The sequence below is a fragment of the Manis pentadactyla genome, chromosome 12 (assembly GCF_030020395.1).
Source record: "Manis pentadactyla isolate mManPen7 chromosome 12, mManPen7.hap1, whole genome shotgun sequence".
Lineage (NCBI taxonomy): Eukaryota > Metazoa > Chordata > Mammalia > Pholidota > Manidae > Manis > Manis pentadactyla.
In genome coordinates, this window is record NC_080030.1 from 74,386,312 (window position 1) to 74,414,094 (window position 27,783).

General features: G+C 37.2%; 2 protein-coding genes across 4 annotated transcripts in view; one reads left to right on the top strand and one right to left on the bottom strand.

Moving 5' to 3' along the window:
* NT5DC1 (5'-nucleotidase domain containing 1) overlaps window positions 1-27,783 on the bottom strand; it is a 169,418-nt gene that overhangs the window by 137,603 nt on the left and 4,032 nt on the right. For 2 of the 3 annotated variants that reach the window (XM_036893532.2, XM_036893530.2), the window contains exons 2-6: window positions 25,826-25,917; window positions 24,394-24,465; window positions 21,779-21,885; window positions 18,961-19,040; window positions 17,429-17,513 (exon numbers count right to left, since the gene is read on the bottom strand). In XM_036893532.2, the coding sequence (XP_036749427.1) occupies window positions 17,429-17,513; window positions 18,961-19,040; window positions 21,779-21,885; window positions 24,394-24,465; window positions 25,826-25,917 (436 nt within the window). The remainder of the gene's footprint in view (window positions 1-17,428; window positions 17,514-18,960; window positions 19,041-21,778; window positions 21,886-24,393; window positions 24,466-25,825; window positions 25,918-27,783) is intronic. The other variant, XM_036893531.2, reaches the window with a different exon arrangement.
* COL10A1 (collagen type X alpha 1 chain) lies at window positions 8,549-17,420 on the top strand. Its single transcript, XM_036893529.2, has 2 exons — window positions 8,549-8,745; window positions 13,490-17,420. The coding sequence occupies exons 1-2, from the start codon at window positions 8,550-8,552 to the stop codon at window positions 15,358-15,360; spliced, it is 2,067 nt and encodes a 688-aa protein (XP_036749424.2). The 5' UTR covers window position 8,549; the 3' UTR covers window positions 15,361-17,420.

Genomic DNA, 27,783 nt, shown 5'->3' on the forward strand with positions numbered 1-27,783 from the left:
ATAGTCACTAAAACAACAGCCAGTTATTCTCTTGTGAAAACTACTTTGGGAATCAGTTGTTGATGTTGTCTGGGACTTCAGTTATTTTAGGTAAATACATAGACTGAAAGGACTCAGATCCAAAGTAGCCCTGTGCAAAAGTCCCCACCTCTGGGTGCCCAGAAGTGTGAGGCAGAATGACCATGCTCAATAAATACTGAAATCTGGTCTCTTAAAGCTCTTAATTCCATCATTCAGCAAAAATTTATGAAGCTCATGCTTTGTTCCAGGCACTATCTGTGCAGAGCAACAAATAACCAGTAGTCCTTGAGTTATATCAGGAGTGAGTGTTAAAAGAGTGATGAGAAAACACTATTTGATGATTTGGAACACGGATTTCATGCCAGAATCCATTAATTCTGGAATCTAAAAGAAGTCATGGCAAAGGATGGAAGGGGCTGTGTTTGGTGTCTGCCTCCTCCATGAGACTAAGATTACCAGTAGCAGGTTAGAGAATATAACCTAGCACTGGCACACAGTAGAGGCTCCAAACAGTTTGGCAAACATTTGAGAAGACTGATGCTTTAGAGATTCAGGGTAACATCAGAGACATTTACTTACAATCATCATCATCATTCACATTTGTCAAATACCTCCAGGTACTGTTCTCCCACTTTACATGTATCTTATTTCACCTTCCAAGGTTTCTAACAAAAATAAGAGAAAACAGGACAGGACCATAGCATATTTACATTTTAGCCTTCCTGGCACTAGAAGTGGCAAGACTTACTTTGATTCATAAGAGAATAAAGATAACTGACAGAATTTTAGCACTAAAAAGGTCACTGGGGGAGAAACCATCACCATGAACAGTAACTGTGTCTCTGTGGTATACAAATTTTATTTTCTATTTTCTTCATTTTCTCTAAATAGTAGTTACTCTTAAAATCTGAAAGCAAGTAAGCAGACTTTAGGGATTTAACCAATGAGGAAATCCACAGCGCAAGAAGGCCGGGTGAACCGCTCGGGGTCACTGATGGGCGGAGCAAGGAGCCAGAGACGGCAGAAGGACAGTCCTGCAGCGCTGGTCCACAGTTAGGCTACAGGTCGGTCGGTCGGCAACAAAGTCTGACCAAAGGCTAAGTAGACTAGGGCCCAGAATTACTTAAACTGGAAACCCATTGAGACTGATACTCATTTAGCAAAGTTGGCAGGATACAAAATTAATACACAGAAATGTTTCATTCCTATATACTAACAACAAACTAACAGAAAAATATATCAGTCTCAATGGGTTTCCAATGGTCTGTGCTGCCACTCACACCGTTTGGCCCCCTACAGGCGCCCAGGTACCCTCTAGGTTCTGGCTATTATATAGGTAATTGCTAATAGGTAATTGCTAATTGTGGAGTTGTTCTAATAATAAGCAGAGGAGTAAACACATTCACATAGAAAGTGTCACCCTCTTACTTCCCCAATTAAAACTTCAACTTTCTACACTTTAACTTTCTAATTTCTCCTTCCAACAAAGCAGAGACTGCATGTGAAAGTTGAACTTGTAAAGAGAGTAGGAACATGTTTGAATGGCTGAGACCCAGTTGGGAGGCCAGATCTTGGGTCAAGCAGCCAAGCAGCTCTATATTTTTAACTGGGCAAGTTAATATGGAAAGACAGTGATGTCATTAAGAGCCTGGGGCACAAAACTATGAGTTCTTTAAGTAATGTAGCAATTTATGTGTAATAGAAAATAGACTATAAAGCCCTTGTTCAATCTTTTTAAATGACTCTCAGTTTTTCTTGACCTGGCCTGAAGTTTCAGGGGTTGTCATAAACACCTGTTTTTATGTATGAATCTCTTTCTTTAAGCCCTCAGCAGGTATCTAACCACTAAACCACGTTAGATTATTTACACAAATACATCATTTTTAGCTCCTGGGCTCTATAAAAGCACCTACAAATGCTCTTTTAAAACTTTTTTGAGAAGAATGAGGTACAGCTAGGTGGTGGTAGGAGCTGTGGGTCTCGTAAGTGCCCTAAGTGAGCTTCTGGGCACTTTTCCCATCCCACTGCCAAAAGGCTGGAGGATGAGGGGCAGGAAACTCAGTATCCTCTTAGTAAAGGGATGAACACAGTAGCTCAGCTTGGGGTGTTTTCTTTCAATAGACTCTCTTGCAAACAACTCTTCTTTCAGAAATTTAATTCAATTAAACATTAGGGAAGGAGATATTCCTAACAGAGAAGCTAGTTTCCTCATCTGAAGAATAAAATGATTAATCTAGATGATCTTTAATGTCCCTTATAGCTCTGAGTTCATAGAATAATAATATTCTGAATCAAAATTTATAGGTCTTCAAAGGAAATGTTGAATAAAGAAAAACCTCATAAGCAAACAAAAAAGACAAATAACAAACTGGGAAAAAATATGCGCAAACTCTATCACAAAAAAAGGTTTATATTCCTAAGATATAGAACACTCACAAGTAAAGTGGGCTAGAAGTATAGTTTTAACTACATGAAAAGATGCTCAACCACACACTTAGTAGGAGGAATCAAAATTACAGGTAGACTAAGATTCCAATTTTCATCTCTAAACTGGGCAAAATCTAAAAATTCAACAAAATCTAAACAACATGGTAAGGCTCTGGGGAAATAGGCACTCTCATTTATTGCTGGTGGAAATGCAAAATGATTCAATACCTAGGGAGGGGAATTTAATGATCTGTAGCAAAATTACATATTTATTTACCTTTTGACCCATGAATCCCAGTCCTAAAAATCTCTCCCAAAGATATTCAGGCAAATATATACATACACAAAGTCATTCAATGTAGAAGTATTTGAATTTGCAAGAGAGGAATAATACAGATGTCCATTAATAGGGAAATGGTTGAAAAACTGTGGTACAGTCACACAATGGAGTACTATGTAGCTATAAAAAGGAATGTGGACCAGTTTGACATAATTTTATGCAATTATCTCCAAGGCAAACAGTTACATAAAAAGAGGTGGGATAAAGTAGGTGTATTATGATGCCATTTATCTAAGAAACTGGAAGGAGATATGAATGTCTAAAAAGTAACAGAAGGATAAAACTTTTCTTAAAGGTTACTTACAAAAAGAGGGTGAAACACAGTATGGATGTCAGTAACAGAAGCCAGACTTCTCCGAATATTCCTAGTTTTATAAATTTGACTCAGGAAAACATGCAATGTGTGCTAGAGCTGGCCTGGACTGGCTCTTAGTACATGTTCAGGTACTTTGTGAGCCAGCTGTCTTTACTTCGGTAGCTTGATATTAACCATGGTAGAAGCACTTACATCACAGATATCAACAAACACACTGGCCTCCACCCCAAGCCAGTTCTTAACCATTTATCAGCATACCACAGGAATTGTAACTATTCTAGGAAAGTATAAAAGAAAATTAAATTTAAAGAGCATTTCTAAATATTAAAACCAAAGTCACAACAAACTGAACAGTGAGTTGAGTGGGTAGGTCTGCTACATTGAAATGAGCCATTTCAAGGGACTCTAAAGCATGGCAATTTGACTCTACAGGTCTACTGGAGGTACCAAAAGACATGCAAAAATAATCTTAAACTACTTTCAATATTGTGGTTGAATGTTGGTATTGCTATTGAGAAAATATGAATGTTATGGAATAAAGCAAATGAATAACTACATGACTGTCATGAGAGCTGGGTTTTTAGTGGGGGACTAGGAGCTACAGATACAAGTTGGAGGTCATGAAATACCCTGTGGTCCTGAATGCGAACTGGATGTATCACTATGAAGTTATTATGTCTTTTGTATTTAATTAACATTATATGAATGCATTTCCTAGCTCTGTCTCCTGGGAAAGCCTAGAAACAATTCCCAAACCAGGAGCAATACACACCCTTAGCACCCAGATTGTAGTATCTAACTTCTATTTCCCACAGATGGAAGCAAGACTCCCTGATTACAGATTTGAGCCAGGAAAAGTAAAAATACCAGAAGAAAAGAAGCTATAAAAGGTTTCTGGGATCATGTCAAAAGGACTCAGGAGCTAACATGAAAACGTTCCTGTTAAGCAAGGATGGGGAAATATTTTGAGCAACAAGAACAATACCTGCTTTATGACACAGTTAGGCAGCTCAGTGGCCCACCTCTACAGGATGCTAGGAAGTAAGCGTACTGGGTCCAACATTGGTAAAGGCATTTGTTCTCCTTTTTCTATACAAACTTCAGGGTAGCCAAATAATTGATAGAGTAGTGTTTCTTCTTATAGAAGTATTCTAGCTAATGAACACAAGGGGAATGATAGATAATCACCATTTTGTAACCTCCAAAGCAACAATGAATCTAGCTAACATGAATGTATCTATGCCTAGTAACACCAAAAAATGAGAGAACCAGCAATGAAGGGCCTCCTGTTTAAAATACACCGCAGCACTGTCTACAAAGTGTTCCTGCGAAAGAAGTATTGATGGGTGTGTGTGCACATGTATTGTGAACCTGAATGGGACTGAACCTCTAAATCTAACTAGCAATCTACAGAAAAAATAGAGTACAGGTAAGTATTTTCAGTAAAAACAAAATCTAAATTGTGGGAAACTGTATAGGACAGATGACCCGGTTTTTCAGCAAATATACTTCAGAAGGCAAAAAGAGACATGGACAGAAAACTACATTAGCAGGGAAATATTTAAAAACCTAGTACAATAAGCCTATCAATAAAAAAATATATAAATATGTATATATGTGTGTGGAGTTTGTGTACGTACACATGTAAGATAGCTGAGGAGATTTCAATATGGACTAAAGTACTTGACAATATTAAAAATTGGTTATTTTTTTAGGCATAATGAAAACACTGTTTTAAAGAAAAAGGACTCCTTATTTTCTGGAGAAATACACTGAAATATTCACAGGTGAATTGGTACAATATAAGATTTGTTCAAAATACTGAGAAAAGGTGGTGAATGGAATAAGGATTAAGTGGCAGTGAGTCGAGATTAGTAAATTGGGTAATGTGTACATAGGCATTCATTGTAATTTTTCCCTACTTCTATAAAAGACTAAAAATTTCCACCATAAGTTAGTTAAAAAGCATATGAATACAAACAACAAAAAATTATGTAGCTAATATTAACAAGCTGGTAATAGAACAATGATATCCAACTTAGGAGTCCCTCATGATCAGCTTTTTCTAAATATAGTCTCTGAACCATCACTATCTTAATGAACCTCTAAGACTAGAAGGAGCTGTGTCATATCCCTCAGGACTGTGGAAGTGGGGGAAAAAGTTTGAGAACCACTGTTTAAACCCTGGAAAGGTGGTGGCTGCACATTTTAAACCAGTTTTTATTTATCTCCATGCCTGATGCATAAGAGGTACTCAAAACTATTTGCTGAATTAATGAATAGTCCTAGGTAGTGAAAATGAATAGGCAAGCCTAAGAGCAGCTAAATGCTAGATGTGCAAAAGAAAAATCATTCATATTTGATATCAAAACAATCAGTTAGGTTACTGAGTTTAAAAAGCATGGTTTCCTGTTTTAAGTGGAATGGGTTTTCATCACAAAGCCACAGACTAGTCACTTCAAACAGCTACAAGTAAACTCCCAAAACAAAAATAGTTTTAAATACACAATTAGGTGTTCTGTGGCTAGCTAATATTCTGATTCTACAATCTGTTTTAGATAAGACAGTACTTCTTATGTGACTAAAAAAGAAAACAGCAGTCAGATTCCTCGTGCTGAAAAAGTACACTATTTGCAAGAAGGGTTGAACGTCCAAAGTTCAACCAATAAAGGCACCACAGTTTCCAAAGTTAAAGGGAAATATAGAGTGACAAATATCCACATATATTTACATATCCCAAAAAGAAGGCATATGACCTTCTTTTGTCTCCAAGAATACTAAATGGAGCCAAGCCCACTGTCTCACCATGGCAAAGAGCCAAAATACCTCAAACACTAGAAAAATCTAATTTTAAAGCTCACAGAAGCTTATAAGCCTAGTACAACCTTTTCATTGTGTTGATGAAAAAACAAAGACCTAGAGAGGTTAAGGTGAAAAGCTCTGAAAATAGCTGGAGTAGTCGCAGATGAACAGTCTACACAGGTGCCCAGTAAGAATTAATCTGAACTTTCTTGGGCCTGATATCGAACATGATGTCAGTCTCAATTATAAACAAATGTGTGTGCAACCTTTATTCATATAAAAATAATAGATTATGTACTTCTAATAACTCCTTTTAAAATTATACAGCCTAGCAGTCAGAGCATTCATAACGTTACTTCAATCTACTTTTTCAAAATCTTGTCCCATATTGTCTACCAGAAGTAAATGGAAGGCAGCCATTTCTTTCTTATCCTGCATAGAGAATGTAGCAGAGTATGTACTATAATTACAAAAGTTAGCCCATAGGTACAAATGATGAAAGAATGATGAGAATATACACTTCCTAATTCTGTTAATCTCAACTCATAAAAGCCATATTTCATGTCTATCCATGAATGTTATATAGAGACATATAGGCCATTGTAGGTGTTTTAATATGACAACCAATAAAAGGTTTAAAAGTGAGACTTGGGATAAGGGAGGCAGTGAAATGAATTACCATTTATATTTCTGTAAGATGCTACTGAAGACTTAGTCTAAAAAAATACAGAAAATTGTATACATGGAAGGAGGAAGGATAAAGAAAAAGAACAAACCTTTATTTCATCCACTGGTCAAATATTCATTTTAATTATTGATCAATCCTAAATCCGTACTACTTAATTCTGCAGAAATTTAAAAAATGAAAAGCTATGCCTGTTAAACAATTTTCCTTCTCACCTATGTCACCTGTACAGTTGACTTGATTTAGCCATAAAATTAGGACATTAAATTAGATAGAAAATTTGGCTTTTCAACTTCCTATTTTTATTAGATTCTTTAGGATCCTGAAAATTTCTTTTAAGAGTGTTCTAATACTGTTAAGGAGAATACCAGCCATTTAAAGTGACAATGACAACATTTATTTTCATCTTTGGGGAAAAAAAAAGTTTCTAATTAGGCTGAATCAAGATTCCTGAAGGAAAGTGAAAGGTAAGCTAATGATAATTTTAAAAAGTGAAAGCAAAATTTGAAGAATTTTTTTCTTCTGAAATGTACACAGCAATCTTATTTAAATAGACATGACAGACGTTATCAAGTGAAGGGTTTTTGTAATCTCTACTGCAACTGTAAAGGAAAATCGAAAATAAAGCAATAAAACCTAAAGCCATTTACTGAATATAGTATAGTACTGTGAATCAAGAATTTAAATCCTTCAGGGCAATTATATTGCTATCTCTACTATCAAACTGATAGATTTCTTGACTCAGCCTGAAAAACTTCAAATATTTAGTATGCAAAAAATTCAAATATCTATATGTTAACAAGTTTCAAACTTCTCTTATTAAATCTGAGGTTAATAAGAGAAATTTCTCTTAAAATACTGAGATACAGAACAGTGTACCTACATTTTCACCATTTTGTTTCTCTCAAACCTAAAAATAAGTTAAGAATTGGGGTAAACTATTTTTGTAAGAATTTAGAAATATTACTGGACACATTGATGGCTTTATGTAATACCTGAAGAATTTAATGATGGTTTAAATTCACACGCCACTCCAAAAATACCTCCCCTACTTTTATATACTACCAAATATTTACAACCAAATAACACAAGAATGTACTTTTCAAAAAAACAGAAACAGATCATCCCATCATGAGCCAACCTAAACATCTGCATAGTAACTTCTAAAATAAAATCACAGAAAAAGATGGTACATAGTTAAAACTATTAATACATATTTCAGACAAAGAGTTTATTTTTCAATAAGAAAACAAGAAAAAAAGAGAGCCTGCCCAATAGAAATTTCCACAATAATTAGTGCTTTCCACCTCCAGGAGGAAGAGCTCAAACTCAGGGTAACCTCATGCAGTCAGGGAAAAACAGTATAAATACTGCAGGACTGCCCTGCAGAGGGCACTTTCTGTCCTGCTCACCTGGGCCCCGGAGTGCTCAGAAAGCTGCCAAGAAACCATCTCCAGGAATTCTCAGCACCCAGGTAAGTCTATGACCCGATTCTCACTGGCCTTCCATACTAGCTTATTTGGATACAACTATCAATAAATTTATGATTTAAAAAAAGTGCCTTTCCACTAAGGTGCTCTCAGAAAGTTTACATTGTACCTGCCTATATAAAAGATAGTTTTAAGAATGCCATATTTATAAAAACATGCCCTAAGCTGAATCTCAGTGTATTTTCAAACTTCTGGATATTTCAGTTTATGTCAAAGATCTTGAATTATTACTATAGGCATCCAATTAAGGTTTTTGTGTTTCTGTTTTTAAAATCACTTCATTTTTACTTGATGACTTGAATGTGGTTTCCACAAACAAATAAGACATATTTATATAACTAAAAAATTAAAACTTATTAATTTATGGAATATATTCAAAATATACAGGATAAGGTAAAAAAGTAGGTAACTATAAATAACTCATCTGTGCAAACTCAGACAAATAAAACAGGTCAATAACAAAGCTGTATGGAATTATTATTTTCTGTTTTTCAGAATCCAGCTGAGAACATGCTGCCACAAACAGCCCTTTTGCTGCTAATGTCCTTGAACTTGGCTCGTGGAGTATTTTATGCTGAGCGATACCAAACACCTACTGGTATAAAAGGCCCACTGCCCAACACGAAGACACAATTTTTCATTCCCTATGCCATAAAGAGCAGAGGTAAGCGGAACTGTGCATTTTCTCCATAACTAGTTGGTTTGCTTGCTACGATCTTAATGATCTCTTCAACAAAACGCTTATTTAACTCTGATTGGTATTATTTTCAAACTCCCCAATTAGCCCAAAATAGTACAACAAAAGATCTGTAGAAAAAGTAGGTCTATTCAAGAACATTAATATCCTTTACACAGCAAGTATAGTAGAAAGATACACATGAAGAATATTAAGAGATCTTATGTGTGGGGGGTTTTTCCCTCAAATAATGCTTTTGCACAAATAACTACCCATGATCTAGAATTATTAGTCCAGTGAAAATTAAGTTGAAAATATTCTAACTAAAAATAATTGCCAATTGTACAAAGAGAGTATCAGGCTTAGAGATTAAATACTTCAACATAATTAGTTTTATAACCTATGCAGCTAGCCCACAAATACATACAAAATTGAGTCTTAATTATCCTGTAAAATCTGATGCTTTCCAAAGAAATTTAAGAGGCAAATGAAGTAGCAATTCTCGTAATTTTTTATATATTTTTGTGTGGTTTAATAGTTTAGTGCACAGACTTAAATCCTTGCACTAACTGTGACCTTGAGTAAATTATGAATCCTCCCTGTGCCTCAGCTTCCTGATTTGTAAAACAGGGAGCAGCTGTCTCAAAGGGCTATTTTGACGCTTAAGTGAGTTAGTATCTTTAAATAGCTTAAGTGTTAGCTATTACTCTTCCTCCTCTTCTTCTTACTTCTATTTCTATGACTCCACCTCCTGCTGTAGTAGTACTGGTGGTGTAGCCTTTGGTAAGTTTTAACTTTCTTCTGGAATCCATTTCTCATCTGTTCAGCTTTCTCAGCTACTGAGAAGAATACTGAGATAATGTACATCAAGTACTGAAAGATCCTCAAAGAAGGACATTAGGTTTCATATTCACTAATGCCATTTAATAGCATTGGACAAAAACTGCCTGCAAAACATCTGAATTAAATTGAATCAGCTCAAATGATTACAGGATTCAAGGATTCTTTCTGAAGTACTTTTTCATTATAGTTATTTATATTTATCCTGCAACCAAAGCTAAAGGTATTTATCATAAACTTTAAAAATTATTCTCTTGGAGACACCCATTTTGGGCAAATTAAACTTATAGGATTGTCTCTTTAAGAAGAAAGATAAAAATTTTAAGTATTTCATGAAAGGTAGTTTAATGTCTAGAAATAAATGCACAGATGCACAAGAGATACTCTTGAATGTCTCAAAATACAAATAACAAGAAAGAGAAAAGTTAGGAAAGACAAAATAAAAGATGAGACCTGCTACTTTACCTGAACCAACAAATGGCAATTTGAACCATGCCATGCAGCACTAGGTTCTCTCTCTATGATGACAAGACTTTTTATAGTTTACCAAGATCATAAGAAACAGTCTTGTATTAAAAATAATGTGTGCCACTCTTAGGTTAAAAACATTCTATCTCCCCACCTCAATGTACTGTATTATCATAGCTATTTTTGCAGAGTAAATTAAAATACATACCTTACTAATGAACGAAAAGTTTAGAAGCTATATTTTGACTATTAAATCCACCTTAGTCTCTGCTTGATATACAAGGTGGAAACAAATACATTATCAACCACTGGTAGGCATAAATAAGGTGCTGCAATGAAGACAAAAGCCCACAACTGATGCAAGTATAATACTAAGTTGGTAACAGAAACACAAAGAATTCCTAGTAATTTCTAGGCACATCTGTTCAACACAGGCTACAAGATTAGCTCAGCCAAAACACACCAGATTATGCTGTAGAAGTTTCCACAGCTGATGGGCACATGAATGCCACATTTTGACACAACCAACTGCCATTTCAGTTTGAGAGCATTTCAGAAACTTCTCCTCTGGGTAATCATTTTTCCTTGGGGATGGTATCATCTAATCTTTAATTTTTTCAGATGGCAAGCTACCAACAGGGGCTGTCCCCCAAGGAACACAACAGATGCCACTTTCTTTCTTGCACAGAAGTTAAAGACCCATTAGAGCAAAATTCCAAGTGGCAGAGATCACCCTGTCTTTGGAGTTGTAGTCTCAAACAATGCTCGGTGTAGTCATTTTCAGTAAAACGTTTTTGTTTTCCTATTTTAACAGTTAAAAGGTTTCCAACTAGAATAAACAATTATTCAGTATGGGCATGACCTTTAAGAGATTCAGAAAAGATATGGAAGCAAACTCCATTCTAACATAGTTTGCATTTAAAAAAATGTTATTTTATTCCAAATGACTAAGAAGTCTTTCACTTGTCTGTTTGCAATGTATAGACACTCATTTATACATATAGATATATCATAAACGTACACTAAAAGTCAATCAACAAGATATGTATTAATATATAAAAATCTTTTCCATAAATGAACTTTTCTCATTGTCTTTTTCCTGATGTGATTTTGTGAAAAACCACTAGTAAATAAAGCTCCATACATTTAAATGTTTGCAAAATGAAATATGATTTTGAGTATAAAATATAGATACCCAAGTTGAAAATGATTTTCCTAATTCAGCCTATTTTAGTGATTCTGCTCTGTATTTTATATTTGTCTGTCACCAAAAAGTTTTCAAATATCAGGAACATCTCTACCCCAAGATAATAATATTAGCAACTTCTGTTGGCTGATTAGTTCTTATCTGCCAGTTAATTAATGTGAAAATTTTTTTTTAATTTAATACTGTACCAACAACTAAAAGTTAAAGGGAACTATATCCATAAACATGTTCAAAGGCAATTCACAGTTCAACTCATTTAATATTAATTCCAATTTAGTCTTCATATTGGTTTTTAAAGCCATTAAAAATTTAGTTTGAATTTAAGATATATTAATCTTTTTTATACAAAAGAGATATGGCTCAAAAGTCATAGCTATAAGTCATTGTTAGCATTTTGACCAAATTAGTTAACTACCGTGACATTTACTACATCCACCATTACGATGAACCATCTTCCAACAGTATAAAATCTAAATATTATATGTAGGAATTCTAACAATGTTTCTGAAAATTTACCAAACAGAAAATAATTTTAATATAAATTCTGAAAGTAGGTATTTAGTATCATATGCAATTTTGCTATCATTTTTGCTAGCTATTAAAGACTTTCTCTGAGACAGAGTAATTTATGTAGATGTTCCTGATGATTACTACCTACAGATTATTTGAAGTATTATATGATAATACCTCCCTGTATCGCAATGCCAGCAATGCTGTTACATCCCACCTTTGAATGACTCAACTAAAACCTTGGATGCCTCTTAAAGCGCTTATCACATGAACACTTGCTTTACGCTTGTTGTGACTAAAACTCTTAGAAGACTTGTGTCCTGTTTTCCCACACATGTGACCCAGTGGCACTTTTCCCATTGCAGGCACTGAATAAGTACTTGTGAGTTTATTATATCAGTAGAAGTATTTAGCTCAAAGTTCAAACGAACCCACAGTTCTATGAAACCAACAGTATTTACTAACATCAATTAAAGGAAACTTTAGTTAAGCTCTTTAATGCTTTTTCATGCACCTTGCCCATTAGGTCTAATTCTCTAATTCACTGTTTCAATTTTAAGTCAATAATGGAGAATATAAGAGCTCACAGTATATAGGAAAGTAAAAAAAAAATCAACCTGAATCTAAACTATGTTCAGCAGAGCCATGTAAATTAGACATAAATTAGAATTAACTGCTTTTCTCATTTATGTCTTATAGAATAGCTTTTGTCAAGGAAAATTATTATAGGTCTTAAACATTTTATTATTTATTCTGCTTTTGTCTTTTTCTTCCTTTTCTGTCAAATACCTATTATTTCTTTACTTTCCAGATACGTGATTTTCCTAAAATAAATGTGATACATTTACCTTCATAGCCCTCTTATTTTAGATGAATTCTTCAATCCCAGCTTATTTTCAAGGATCATTAGGATGTAGACTATCACTGTAGCCATAGTTTTGTGTTTTTAAGTAATGTCTTTTCTTTTTATTATTTATTAAGGTATCATTAATATGCAATCTTATGAAGGTTTCACATGAGCAACTTTGTGGTTAGTCCATTCAGCCATATTACCAAGTCCCTCAGACACACACTATTTCAGTCACTGTCCATCAGCATAGCAAGATGCTATAGAGGCACTACTTGTCTTCTCTGTGCTACACTGCTTCCCCGTGCCCCCCTGACACTATGTGTGCTTATCATAATGCCCCTTCTCCCTCCTTCCCCACCTACCCTCCCCACCCCCTTCCCTTTAGTGACCGCTAGTCCCTTCTTAAAGTCTGTGATTCTGCAGCTGTTTTGTTCCTTCAGTTTTGCTTCGTTGTTATACTCCACAAAAGAGTGAAATCATTTGGCACTTGTCTTTCTCTGCCTGGTTTATTTCACTGAGCATAATACCCTCTAGCTCCATCCATGTTGTTGCAAATGGTAGGATTTGTTTTCTTCTTATGGCTGAATAATATTCAATTGTGTATATGTACCACATCTTCTTTATCCATTCATCTACTGAGGGACACTTAGGTTGTTTCCATATGTTGGCTATTTAAATAGTTCTAACAGTGTTTTTAGAACAACATAAAATGTATTGTCTGAAACCATTCAAGACTAGTCTGCCAAAGTGGACTGACTGACATGGCAATGTCATATCTTCATTCATGAGATGAGAGGCAATGATTCCTTAAAATACTAACCATGCCCCTCTCTGTGTGTGTTGGTTTTGTCTTTTAGGTATACCAGTAAGAGGAGAGCAAGGTATTCCTGGCCCACCAGGCCCATCTGGACCTCGAGGGCACCCTGGTCCATCTGGACCACCAGGGAAACCAGGCTATGGGAGTCCTGGACCCCAAGGAGAGCCAGGCTTGCCAGGACCACCAGGACCAACAACTAGTGGGAAACCAGGTCTTCCAGGGCGCCAGGGAAAGCCAGGAGAGAGAGGACCACATGGACCAAAAGGAGATATTGGACCAGCTGGTTTACCGGGACCACAGGGCCCACCAGGGCCACCTGGAATCCCTGGTCCAGCTGGAATTTCTGTTCCAGGAAAACCTGGACAACAGGGACCTATAGGAGCCCCAGGACCCAGGGGCTTTCCTGGAGAAAAGGGTACACCAGGGGTCCCTGGTATGAGTGGCCAGAAAGGGGAAACAGGCTACGGTGCACCTGGCCGCCCAGGTGAGAGGGGCCTTCCTGGCCCTCATGGTCCCATGGGACAATCTGGCTCTCCGGGAGTGGGAAAAAAAGGTGAAAACGGGCTTCCGGGACAGCCAGGAATCAAAGGTGATCAGGGTTTCCCAGGAGAAAGGGGACCAAGGGGCCCACCAGGTCCCCAAGGTCCTCCAGGGGAGCAAGGACCAGAAGGTACTGGAAAGCCAGGAGCTCCTGGGGCCCCAGGCCAGCTGGGAGTTCCGGGGACGAAAGGCTTCCCTGGGTCTCCAGGAATGGCTGGGCCCCCAGGGGCTCCTGGCATTGGGAAACCAGGATTGCCAGGCCTAAAGGGACAAAGAGGTCCTGTCGGACTTCCAGGGATTCCAGGTGCCAAGGGGGAACAGGGCCCAGCAGGCCATCCTGGGAAGCCAGGTCTTACTGGGCCCACTGGAAATATGGGGCCCCAAGGACTGAAAGGCATCCCTGGGAGCCATGGGATTCCAGGCCCCAAAGGCGAGATGGGGCTGGCTGGGCCTGCAGGGCAACCTGGGGTGAAGGGAGAAAGTGGCTCCTCTGGGCTACCAGGGAAGCCAGGACTCCCAGGAGAACCAGGTATCAATGGACCCAAGGGTAGCCCAGGGTTACCAGGGCCAAAAGGTGATCCTGGACTTAGAGGACCTCCTGGTCTTCCAGGCCCTGTGGGCCCAGCGGGAGCTAAGGGAGTACCCGGATACAGTGGTGAGGCTGGGCCAAGAGGAGCCCCTGGAATACCAGGCACCAGAGGTCCTATTGGGCCACCGGGCATTCCAGGATTCCCTGGAACTAAAGGCCACCCAGGAACTCCCGGTCCTCCTGGCCCAGCTGGCATAGCAACTAAGGGCCTCAATGGACCCACAGGGCCACCAGGGCCTCCAGGTCCCAGAGGCCACACTGGGGAGCCTGGCCTCCCAGGGCCCCCAGGCCCCCCTGGTCCCCCAGGCCAAGCAGTCCAGTCTGAGGGCTTTATAAAGGCCAGCCAAAGGCCTCTTGTCAGTGCCAACCTGGGAGTAACAGGAATGCCTGTGTCTGCTTTCACTGCTATTCTCTCCAAAGCTTACCCAGCTATAGGTACCCCCATCCCATTTGATAAGATTTTGTATAACACACAACAGCATTATGACTCAAGAACCGGACTCTTTACCTGCAGGATACCTGGAATATACTATTTTTCCTACCATGTGCATGTGAAAGGGACCCACGCTTGGGTGGGCTTGTATAAGAATGGCACTCCCATAATGTACACTTATGATGAATACGCCAAAGGCTACCTGGATCAGGCCTCAGGGAGTGCCATAATCAATCTCACAGAGAACGACCAGGTGTGGCTCCAGCTGCCCAATGCCGAGTCAAACGGGCTGTACTCCTCTGAGTATGTCCACTCATCTTTCTCAGGATTCTTAGTGGCTCCAATGTGAGCATATTCCCACCATAACATAAAGCTGCTTGAAAAAGCATTCCCCTACTCTGCCCCAACCCACAAAATGTATCTGCTGAGGTAGGCTGAAAAAAAACATGACAGATCTTAATTTTCCAAAATACAGATTTGAGCTTTCAGACCTACAATTTCCCCCCAGAAAAAGTGAGCAGCAATAGTAGACAACATCTGAAGATCCCCTCAAATTTCTAGCCAGCAATCCTAAGACTCTTTAAAGTCTTCTCAGAACTCATTTGAAAATTTCACCGTAGAAGTACTGCTAAGTTAAAAGAACAAAATGGCAAAAAAACTTGAAATGTGACACTAAATTATGATAATTTTGATTTCGGAAACTCTGCATTTCCTTTTAAATAAGTCTGTTTCCAACAATTAACAAGAGAACTTCTAGGAAACACTCAGGAGGTGTCATGTATCTTTATTGAACTAAATACTTGAATATTCAAATGTAAAAGACACTTTGTACCCCAAATCTTTCTTTCTAGAGTTGGCATTACTCGACGGTTTATATGGTCCCCTTCATCAAGATCTATTCAAATACATAGGTGCATATATACTTCTTTACAGCTCTCATAAAATAACAAAATATTATATTAAAATTAATCTAAAATGCAAGGTGCTTTAGTCATGAACGTTTTCAAACTTTTCTGTGATGGCAGAAAAGGTTTCTATATGTCTTTCACAACTTGGAAATGGGTGTCTGACCTATTTTATATATCTAATGCAAGTGTGATTTATTTACTTCCTTTATTGAATCTGATGTAATATGATTTTTTGGTTTATAGAACATTAACATGTATACCTTGGGCCCCATTCTGGTGAAATTATAACTAATATCAAGGGTTTAAAAATCTGACTAGAAATGGAAATACATTATTTATTTATGCTCTCTGTACTGTATTTTTGTGTTGCTATTTAAAACTTTAAGCTGTGCCTCATTTATTAAAGCATGAAAAGTTTTACCTACTCCTTATTTACAAGACAATAAAATAATATCACTAAGTTTTTATACTGCGTTTCCTTGACAGCAGCAATTTGCTATTTTCAACCATTTTTTTAAGGCTTTTCATTTTACAAAGTTAATAAAAAGTAAAACAATAAAGTGGTGGGTGGCTTTTACAGCTGTCATGGACATGCCCCTCTACTGGAGATGGGCATCCCCACACCCAAGCCTCAGTGTGGACTGTGAGATGGCATCTGCAGAACCACATGTAGTCCCCAAATCAGGCAGAAGGGCTGATGACTGGGCACAGAAAAATGAGACAATCACCCCAAAGCAGAGATTTTCTTCTGGAAAGGAAAGAAGCAGGTGGCAGAGAATATATAGTTTGAACACATATTCTGCCATTACTATTTACTGACTTGACATGTTTTTAGTCATAATATTTAGGATTATCTTGATGGCTTACACTACATTAAAAGGAAGACGAGCCATTTTTATGTCAGTCAAAAGGCAACATTTTTCTAAGTTGAAAACCAGTGCTCTTGAGAGTCTATCCGTCCAGTGGTTGAATAGGGAGTCTGGTTCAAGTCACCAGGGTAGCATACCATCAAGGCATCTCTTTATTTCTTGGAAGCAATCTCTGTATAACCAAAGCAAACCTGGTAGATGGAACCACAGAACCCTAGACCCAGGTTGGCGATACCTCTGTCCCCATTCTGGGTTAACTGGTTCTGTTTTTAAGCAATAAGAATAGAATTTTTGCTTTCCCTTTCTATAGCTACTACACTAATGGTTACAGGTGTCACCAACCCTCATTCCCAAGGCAGAAAAGAAGCAAAGCTGGAACTTTAATTCTGGGGAACCCATGAATGAACCTATTGGCAGGCATGTAAAAAACAACACAGCTCAGAAAACTGCAATTGTGGCCATGAAACAGACATGAATAAAGGAACCTCTTAAAAAATGCAAGCAGTACCAACTTTGTAGAAAAGTTTAAGATCAAATTAAATCCTAACTAAGGAACGTAGCAAAATAGGTTAAGTTCTAAGTAATTCTCTAGGCACACAGGATTTAACAATCATCTATTAAAAAGTCTTACATTACTTACCCTTAAAAGCTGACATTTTATAATTGTGTTGTATACCAGCAACTATATCCTTCCAAAAATCAAATGTTTTCTGACCATTGTTCTGCTAAAAAAAAATTCCCAATGTAACACATGTAATAATTCTGTTTTTAAGGACAGAAGAAAATACTCAGCAAATAATTACTATGTTACTGTATTCTAAAATAGAAACTTAATAAACTTTTCACTCTTCTAAATGTGATTTTAGAAAGAGAAATCTTCCATGGAAATCACTGCTATACACACACACACACACACACACACACACACACACACACACACACACAGATGACTAAAAATTAATAGAGCTCATAAAACCCGAATAAAATTAAAACTTCCAATCACTATAAAGTCTAAGTTTATGGAATATTTTAAGCACATGAGTAAATTTACAGTGTTGTAACTTCTAAGATACCAGAAAGTATGATGCTGCTTTGTGCACCATGGCATCAATGGGGCTGAGAACCCTGAGGCCGCAAGCCTCCCCAAGCTGGTTACTTCAGAATTCAGTGCACATTTACCTGAATTTCAATATCAAAGAGCAGCAAATCCCTGCAGAAGAGATGGAGGTTCCAAATCCAAAATGTAAATCATTTTTATTGAGACTTTTTTTAAAACCAAGAAGCAAATAAACGTTACACTAAAACACAGGAATTTCAATGTAATTAACTGAAAACAGAACTGCATTCAAATTCTGTGTATGTTTAGTGCTACTGCCCTTTGCTTCATTGCAACCATTATCCAGTATCCTTCTAACAAAATCTAATTATTTGTATCTAATTATACAAACTCCGAATATTTAAAGACATACATTTGCTTGTAGTCACTATGAAATGAGAAAGTGATTCCATCTCATGTTAATAGCAATTGCCACAAACATACACAACAGAAACTTCTGTATGACTACAATTCTGATTCAAAAATGAACCATGACACTTGTTCTATCATAAACACGATGATTATGATTTTAAAAGACAACACATGCAAGGAAAGTGATTCTGACATAAAACTGGTTTGTGTTCACAGGTCTTGAATTTTAAGTATAAACTGATATAATCAGACAGCTATTTTTTTGTATTGTACAAAGGAAAAATCTGTATGTATTCAGCTATGCCCAAAATGATTTAAAATTTAAATAGTTCATCTCATTTTTCTCATTTTCTATTATTTAGAAAGCTTAAAGACACATGGATTTTTCTTAATTACCTTTAGTGTTTTTTATTCTGCTAATGAAACTAATAAAATATCTTTTCTAGATTTAAGTTCTCTATTTTCTTTTCCTAGATGTTGGCACCCCCTGCTGGAGAATAGTTTTACTATCCTTGGGCGAAAAAATGGTCCCTGCTATTTAATTTTCCAAAACTGTTTCCAGCAAATTTTGTTTTTCTTCCTCAGTCACCTTTGAAACCACAATGAGGAAATTGAGGAAAATTTCAACTCAAAGACATATAATTAAGTCCTCTGATTTATGACTAAATAAATATCATAGTTTTAAAAAATGAGTCTCCACACACCTTTGTTAAAGAGTCCACCACTCTGGCACATAGAAGAGCTCCTGGCAGGTCAAAGTAGTTATCATAAAAATAATATTTTCCTAAAAAAGAACAAATTTAAAAATGGGAACAAATGAGTAACTCATTTATATAACATATACAGAAACTTAACTGAAGGGACACTAGATTTTGGCTTAGTTACTTAAAGGAGCCTCTATCTCAATTCAGAATGGCTCCATTACAGACTATCTGTCTTTTTAAGAAAATTTAATCTAAAAGGTTACTTACTATAAGAAAGTTAAAATATGATATCCATAAAAGTTAAGCATTTTAATTAAACAGTGTTTATTTTCTTAGTGTTAAAAACTAAAAAATAGACTGTAACACAAATATAAAATGGATTATGAAAAAGCCACAACTTATCTTACTGGTGTCACTGAATTTCAAAACAATCAACTGAAGGCTGGAATACCACAAAGTGCTCTGAACAATAAATAATGCCTCTCCACATCTGTGCTGGTTGGCTCACCTACAGTACTGCATTCAAATTCTATGCAATTTCAAACATATCTCAGTACAATGTGAGAACAATAAGTGTGAGAGGAATAAAAAAAAAATCATTATCATGTGAGGACACAGTGTGCTTATTTTAGAAAAACTCAGGAGCACAGGACATGCACATTCCAGGGTCTCAAGGAAGAGAGGGATTTGATTTATCCTGTTTAACCCTAGGATAGAATTAAACTTGAAGCATTCCTTGGCAGAGTCACTTTTGAATCTTCTTTCCCTACCAGACACTTTTGATGACCCATGTTACGTCACATCTCTTTGGCTCATGTGTGATCCCAGCATAAAATGTTACTTTACTGCATTTTAATTAAGGAGTAGGTAAAACGTTTCATGCTTTGTAAGTGAGGCACAGGTTAAAATTATAAACAGCAACATAAATATATAATACAGAGAGCATAAATAAATAATGTCTATTCATTTCTAGTCATCTTTAGAGCAACTGTACTTCTATTTACTCTGGAAATATTTACAGAAGTGCAAAATACACATGTATGAAAATGTCACTGAAGGCTTGTGTGTAATGGCCAAATACCAGACACAGTGTAAATGTACACTGTGAGGGGACAGTGAAATATATTAAGGATGGAACTAGATGGTACAGCACTCCAGCTTTTCAAGGAATGAGGTACCTTTGTGCATGTGCCAATGGCATAGGCTAAGATGTAAATTACAAACAGCAAAGTACAGAAAACGTATGATCCCTTTTGTATGCTTTTAAAAAATAAGTTCTGGGGAAAAAGGATTCTGGGGGATAGGGGCTGGATTTCACTTCATTTCTGGGATAGGCTCTTCATTTCATTTCTTTCCATAATATTATTTCTTAACTATATGCTCACATTATTATTTTTTTAATGTAAACAAGGTTTAACTGGGTTTTAGAACCACAGGCCCTTTTTTCCTATGTCTCCACATTAAAAAAATAGCAAGTATTCTTTTTTAAAGGCCTTAGCTTTCTCTTATTTTGTAGAAACAATAGGCTGTGGTAATGTGTCACTACTTGACCAATGGGCACTTGGATGGGAAATACTTCCCTAGCCAACTCTAATTAAGAGCAGTAAACTCCAAGACCCCCACCTTCAGAGCACTCCTGGGTAAATGAAGCACCAGGGGGAAGCCAATGATCCCAAGATGCAGCAGGTAAACAGGTGGGTCACCTTGGGTGAATGCTCTTTTCATAGCTGGGAAATATTTCACTTGTTTAAAATACTCCCTGTTTCTGAATGAACGTCCGAGTGAAACACTTAGCCATGTGCCAAGCTTTTCTGGAAGAAAGGAAGAGCTTATTTACAACTGCCTGTATCTGGAGAGACAACCACAGTTCTCTATTATCACTTGAGTAAAAGGCTATATACCCATTTAGCTTCCACTAGCTATTTTGAATCTTACCCTATGAATAAACAGCTGATGTGTGAAAGCATCCTATGTCTAATTCCAATGTAAAATCTGTTTTTCCTATCAACTTATTTTATCATACTTCCTGACAGTCTCATGTCACTACAAAAAACCCAAAAATTCAAAAGACAGCGAGTATCACCAACAAAGCAAACATAACAGTAACAGGAAATAACTTCAACTATTTTCAGGTTACTGCATTTCGTGTTACTGTGTTTATTTTTAAGGTGAACAGGTGCATTTCAAAACTGTGGTAAAGGAGAAAATGGCAAAAAAAATTTAAACAAATGAGAAACTAACAATTATGACTTTTAATGAGGTCTATGTGTTTATAATTATGTTTTGACATTTCCTTATTAATTTATGCATATCTATGTCTAAATAATTTTTGAAAAATCTTTTCATGGTTACCCATGATGATGTTCTTTAACAGCGGGAAAAAATGTGTAAAATCATTTAAAATAAGGGGGAAAAAGACAAATTAAGATGATACTAGAACTGGAAGTAAAGAAGAGAATTCTAGAGAACAGGAGAGGGAATATGAACATGGGGAGAAAAGGAGAATAGGGAAAAGTAAGATTGAGTGCGTAATAAACTAACAAGAAATACCAACAACTGAGGAATGTATTATTCCTAAGTGCTAGTCTTTTTATTCCAGAACAAAGTAAAAAGTCAACAAAAACCTTAAATAAAACAGAACCAACTGTCAAAGACAAATAAGACATATGTGGGAAAACATATATCCTATTCCTATAAAACTGCAGCTGATCCCTGTGCCTGGGAGGCAAGGACACCATTCTTTGTGTCCTCACATAGCAGATTCAGGGTTCAAAACAAAAGGGGAGGGAATGGTGGCGCTGCCCCACGTGAGCCATACCTGATCGGCAAGCCATGCCAGTGTCCGACATGAAGTGCTTCCACTCCTTCCCGCCGTACTCCTCCGCCAGTGCTTCTGGAGCCATCAGTTTTGTGCCATGGCTGGCCCTGGTGGGGAGGTGCGGCACACTGCTCATCAATGGCTCCCTTGAACACCCTTTCATCCAGCCTTGCTATTGTTAATCCTCCCTAAAACTAATTAAGTTCTTTTTTTCCATTTTCAACTGGATGATTTCCCCCACTTAGGATTCTACAAGGCATCTCCCTTGACAGTTCCAGCTCTTCCTCCATTCCATCCACCACCTAGTAGGTGATCAGAACAGCTCACTCTGAGGTCCACACTGACAGTTGCTCTGGACCTACAGTATGCAAACTATTTATCTAGAAGAAATGACACATCACCCTTCCTAAGAAGTTGCCATTTAACTACAAAGGTAAGATTAATGTAACTGAAAAATTAGGAAACAACTGCATGGACTAGAGGGGTTGGGGGGAAGGGAGCTAGTCTGGCAGCAGGAGAGAAAGCGCAGCAGGTAGGAGTCAGTGTGTGAGCTGTACCAGGTCTGCAGTAGTGGTGGCAGGCACCTGGCACCCAGGCGTGGGCCTGCTGTGAGTGGAGACACAGACTTGGAAGAAGGGGGAACAATCTGCCAATTCAAGGACACAATGCAGCTAAAAATACAATAGGAAACAGCAAGACAAATGTGGTAAAACTGAGAACAGCAAGACAAGTAGCTACTTTCTATACTCAAAATACTGCTTCTGCCAATTGGGCCTGGTTAAGAGAATCTTACCCTATAGAGAAACAGTTGATATTTTATATAGTTTATTATGAGAAATTATAATGCTAGGGAACATAATTTTTCTTCTCTTGGTGTAATATTGTGCTAGCAAAGTGAAATGAAGGGGGAAATAAAGATAAGAAGGGCAAATGGAGGAAAAATCACAAACAGCTTCCTTTCTATAAAGGGGTTAATGTTTCAGAAAGCTGTATGTACTGATGGAGAAACCCTGAGTGGGAAATATGATCAGACTGAGAATCTACTATATCGGATGAAAGTAGGCATCAAGAAGGTAAGCAAGTAAACTCAGGAGAAACTGTAGGTTAGCTAGAACCTGAATGGAGGTCAGACCTCAGTAGAGGTGTTGGAAGGCAGGACAGACAGAAAGACATAACACTGAAAAAAAATGGCGAAACTGCGAATGCTTTCCATTCTTCCAACCACGACTTGAAACAGCCAAGTACACTGTAAGAATCTGACAGGAGAGATAAAGGTCACAGTTAGAGCTACATTGTGTAATAGTTGGCCCTCGAACAGCATGAGCTTGAATGCACAGGCCCACTTACATAAGGGATTTTTTTCAGTAACTCTACTGGAAGACTTTTTGGAGATCTGGCACAATTTGAAAAAACATTTTTCTTGAGTTTACTGTAAAAATAAAGTATATAATACATATCACATACAAAATATGTGTTCATGGGCTCTGTATGTTATTGGTAAGGCTTCTAGTCAATAGTAGGCTATTAGTAGTTAAGTTTTAAAGAGTCAAGTAAGTTATACATGGGTTTTCAACTGTTTTGGGGGAGTCAGTGTTCCTAACCCTCACACTGTTCAAGAGTCAACTATATCTATATAAAGACATAAAAATGAATATATACATTTTATTCTGGTTACCTGGGGAAAAACATGCAAATGAATAACAAAATAATCAGTGGGGGGCATACATATTCTAGTTAGCTGCACCTCAGGGGAAGGTCAGAGGGAGAGTGTGAGTTTGTATCATGCAGAAAAAAATGAAGTATCAAAAGAGAGAGTATGTACAAGGGGTAACCTCTGTTGAGCATCCTCTCCTTTGACTCTGATCAAGGTAATATAAATAATGAATTGCATGGCTCCATGGCCATGTTGACTTGCCTGTACTATCGGTACAGGGTTGGGGGTGGGGATAGATGTTCACTCCCTGGTACTCTCAGTAAGATGCAGAGCAGTGATGGTGACTGCTTCTCAGTCGTTTGCCCTGCTCTCACCAACACTCAAAAGTATAGAGGAATAAAAGGGAGTCAGCAATGGGTATAAGTGGTGGGGAGAGACTGCTGAAGGTTAGAACAGTCTAGAAAAACTTACACAAGCTGCTGGAACACAACATGAGTCCTGCAAGCTGGGGGCAAATTTGGATAAACAGAGGAAGAAAGGACAGTGTGCACAGATCACCAGCCCTATGCAACATCCATTTTCTCCTCTTATTTTAATAAACAGAATTCCAATTTTATTTCAGACACTTATGTATCCATCTAATATAATATATTTCCAAGGCTCTTTTGCAGTAGGATCAGTCAGTGAAATGAAAAAAGTTATTAACATTCTACTCTCTTTCCTGCAGGTATTTCTGATGAGCTAAATTTAAAAGTATTTAGACCTTTAAATCTAATGCTCCCAGGTTTGTATTTAAATCATTCAAACAATTCATACAAAGAAATGCAGGCACACAGATAATCTGTCATCTGATTGACTAAAATAAAAGTTGTATTTAATATATACCTTAACAATCAAATGCTATATAGCAATAGTGTCCTGGACAGAGTAAAGTTTTGACTTCACAACTAAATTTTATTACCTGAGCACTGTGCCATTGTCTCCAAGTTTAATGAAGTTCCCATCTTCCAGATCCAGGGCCAAGCCCTTGCAACTAAAATAGAAAATTTGATTACCAATTGATTCATATATAAAGCTAACCCAAGAAATAATAATTTCTATTTTCAAAAAGTCACAATGCTAAAAAGGGATTTTCTCCCACTCAGGTAAATAATACATTTATCAAATGAATAAGAATATCCAAAAATTCCAAAGTTAAATATCCACAGGGCACATGTATAAGGAAAACTCACGTGGGCAAATGAAGAACATTTTTGTAAAATCCTTAAGTTTTTACAAAAAGGAATCCAAAATTCAAAGAGAACAAAAAATAAACATTATTGCATGTACTATTAAAACATTCACATGTTTTCTAGTAAATAAAACACACATACACACACCATTTATATTCTTCAAGATAAGCTCTTAGCCAGAGTCTCTTCTATACTCTTTAGAATTTGCCTCAGTTTAGGTCAGGTTGTAAGAACTTACCATCTAGGTAAAGCATATTATTGAAAACCACTAAAAGAAAGTCAAATACTAAGTTTTAGGTTCTTCACTGTAAAAGACTTGTGGAATCTGAGGAGAAAAGTGGGTATTTTATGAATACAAGCAAGGCGGTATATAGTCAACAAATACCAAGAGAAACAAAAAAAATGATAGGGTATTTTAGAAGCATTATTTACTTTGGTCCACAGTAAAACTTCCAGAGTCAGTGGTTTTTATACAGTAAAATGTTTCTGTTTCTTCCTTTTATAAAAGTGATACATCAAAAAAAAGACTAACCTAACATTAGAGGAAATGTATAATACGTGAACATCATTGTTCTAAAATTACTTCTGCATGTATTTTTCATGTGTTTTAGAATCATTATTAATTTCCAACTGAACAATTTAAAGTGTAGGATTTTTGTTTCTGATGATTAAATGAGGAAGAAAAACAAATGAAGCCTTGGGAAGCTGAGAATTCTAACCCAGGAAGAGAGTTAGCAGTGAGAGCATTAGACACAGGAATGCCTACCAAAATTACGGACAGCCAAAGGTCCTAATTCAGTCAAAACATGATGATTCTTCTTCTTACTACAGTTCTGCATTTGAAGAGCAATAAAGCAAACTTTTTTTTAAGATGTAAATTTGACACAGTTCTTAGTACCCTCTGAAACTCTTATGACAAAATTATACCGTACAAACATATCCAAATTAGTCTCATAAGCTCTTAGCTTATTTTCATAATTAAGTCTAAACAAGTAAAACAGACTTTAATTCATTAAATATAAAACTTTCAGTATAGAAGGCATTTTGTCCTTTGACTAATTTCACATTTCACTTTCTGTCTCCATAAAGAGGAAGCATTAAAATTTTATCAGCAACAATTAAGAATCAGATGCAATTCAGACCTTGAAAGAAAGAACTTACCAGAAATCCCAGTCCTCTGGAGGGACAGTGAGCAGCTCCTTGTCATACCCTTTCTCCTTGACCAGGAACTGGGCAAAGCTATTATAAATGAGCTATAAATAAGAGGAATGAAAAAATTAAGATTAAATGTAAAATTCACTTTGATTCTTAATTTCATAGACTTGATAACATACCAGAATTACTCATGGGGCATGCGGGAGGGACATGTCTAACTGTGAAGTTCTGCAGTTTAATCTTCCTCTGGAAGCAATTTATCCACCCCTGTAAGTCCCAGGTAGCTGCTGTATCTTTTTTATATTCCAAAATTATGCTGTCAGAATACAATTATAGAATATACAACCAAGGACAATTATTAATCTTCCCCATTTCTAATGGGTTGGAGATCATTAAGACTTGAAAAAGCTTTGTAAACTTATTTAACACTTCACCAAGACAACAAACATTCTGACCGCTCTATCACCACAGTCCCCAGTCCATCTCTAACAGAAAGGCCGCATCTCATGGGATAAAGTCGATCCACATATCAGAACTCACAAAATGGAGGCCACCCCTGTGGACCGGCCCACGTCACAAATCTAAACCTAAGTCATCTTGCATTTACAGAAGACAGTTGTCAAGAAAACCTGACATACACCATCACAACCCTCCAACTCAACTTTAGCTAGCTTGCTGTATTCTAGAAAATAGACCATGCCCTGTTTCCATGCTGCCTCTTCCAATGTTCTATAAAACTCTCTCTTTCCCAGAATCACTGATTGTAAGGCACTGTGCTCCCCATCTATGGGCTGCTTTCCCTTGAATAAAGGATATCACACTCGTTACTAAGTTGCTTTAGTTTTGTCATTTGAAACAGAGGAATCTCACGGGAAAATACACATGGGGACCTGGCAGCTGACTGAAATAGGAATCGTGGTACCTCCAACAGACACAGGAAACACCTCTTATTTCTCTGCCATAAGAGAAACTGAGGACAAAGGAGGCTTCTAGGAGCAAGTACAAAAATACATGCTTTGCTGATTTCTGACAGCAATTCTAATTCTCAACAACAACCAAAAAGAAAAAAAAAAAGACCTCAAACCTTTGAGTGATACGCCTTTTTTTTTTTAAAGAGCTGTCTTAATTTTTAAAGAACTATACATACCAAACAAAAAGCAGGCAAAAACAAAGAGCAGTGGATGGCAACACTGGCTCTACCCCATTTTCGTTCAAGAGTGTTTGTTCCTAGGCCAGCATCAGATGCACTGGAACCTGAGGCTGAATGGTGTTCTAGGGTCTGATCGAGCAGTGTCCAAGACAGAGTGAGCAAGCGGACCCCTCCGTAGATGTTAACCCAGGACATGTTTTGGTAGCATGGAAATGAACATGGGGGGAGAGGGCAGAGACACAGCAAAGGGAGCAAGGAAAGGCCTCCCTGAGGTGGTGACAGTCACACTGACACCTGCAAGGTGCAGCAGCTGACTGGGTGAATCCAGAGGGAGTGCGCAGGCCCAGAAACTGAGAGACATGCACATGCCTTGAGATGAGGGTTCAGTATGAGTGTCAGGAGATTAGTGTAAATAAATCAATGGCTCCTTGTCAGATATGCTGTTCTCTGACATAAAGCTAAATAAAATCACTATTCATGTACTCCCAATGCAATGCAGTGTGACCTTGATCCAAGTTAATTGTTAACAGATCAACATTGTGTCAACACTATATTATCAACTGTTTTCAACCCTGGCAGTGATTCAGAACCACAGGTGATGGTTCTTAAAACTACCCAGAAAATTCCAAGCCTACAGGACAGGGTGGTGCCCAGGTGGGGCCCATACAGGATTCCTGAACTCCAGAGATGACTGAAAACCATTGACTTATATGTCATATGGATTTTCATTCAACGTTAAACTAAATAAATAAAAAACATATTGAATCATTCTGAAGTACAGAGTATGACAGACAATAATAAATACACATCATGA

What these genes read in the sequence shown, in the direction of transcription:
- COL10A1 (XM_036893529.2), top strand. Translation starts at nt 8,550, where the DNA reads ATGGAATTATTATTTTCTGTTTTTCAGAATCCAGCTGAGAACATGCTG. An exon ending in CTATGCCATAAAGAGCAGAG is followed by an intron (nt 8,746 to 13,489) that starts GTAAGCGGAACT and finishes TTTGTCTTTTAG; the next exon opens with GTATACCAGTAAGAGGAGAG.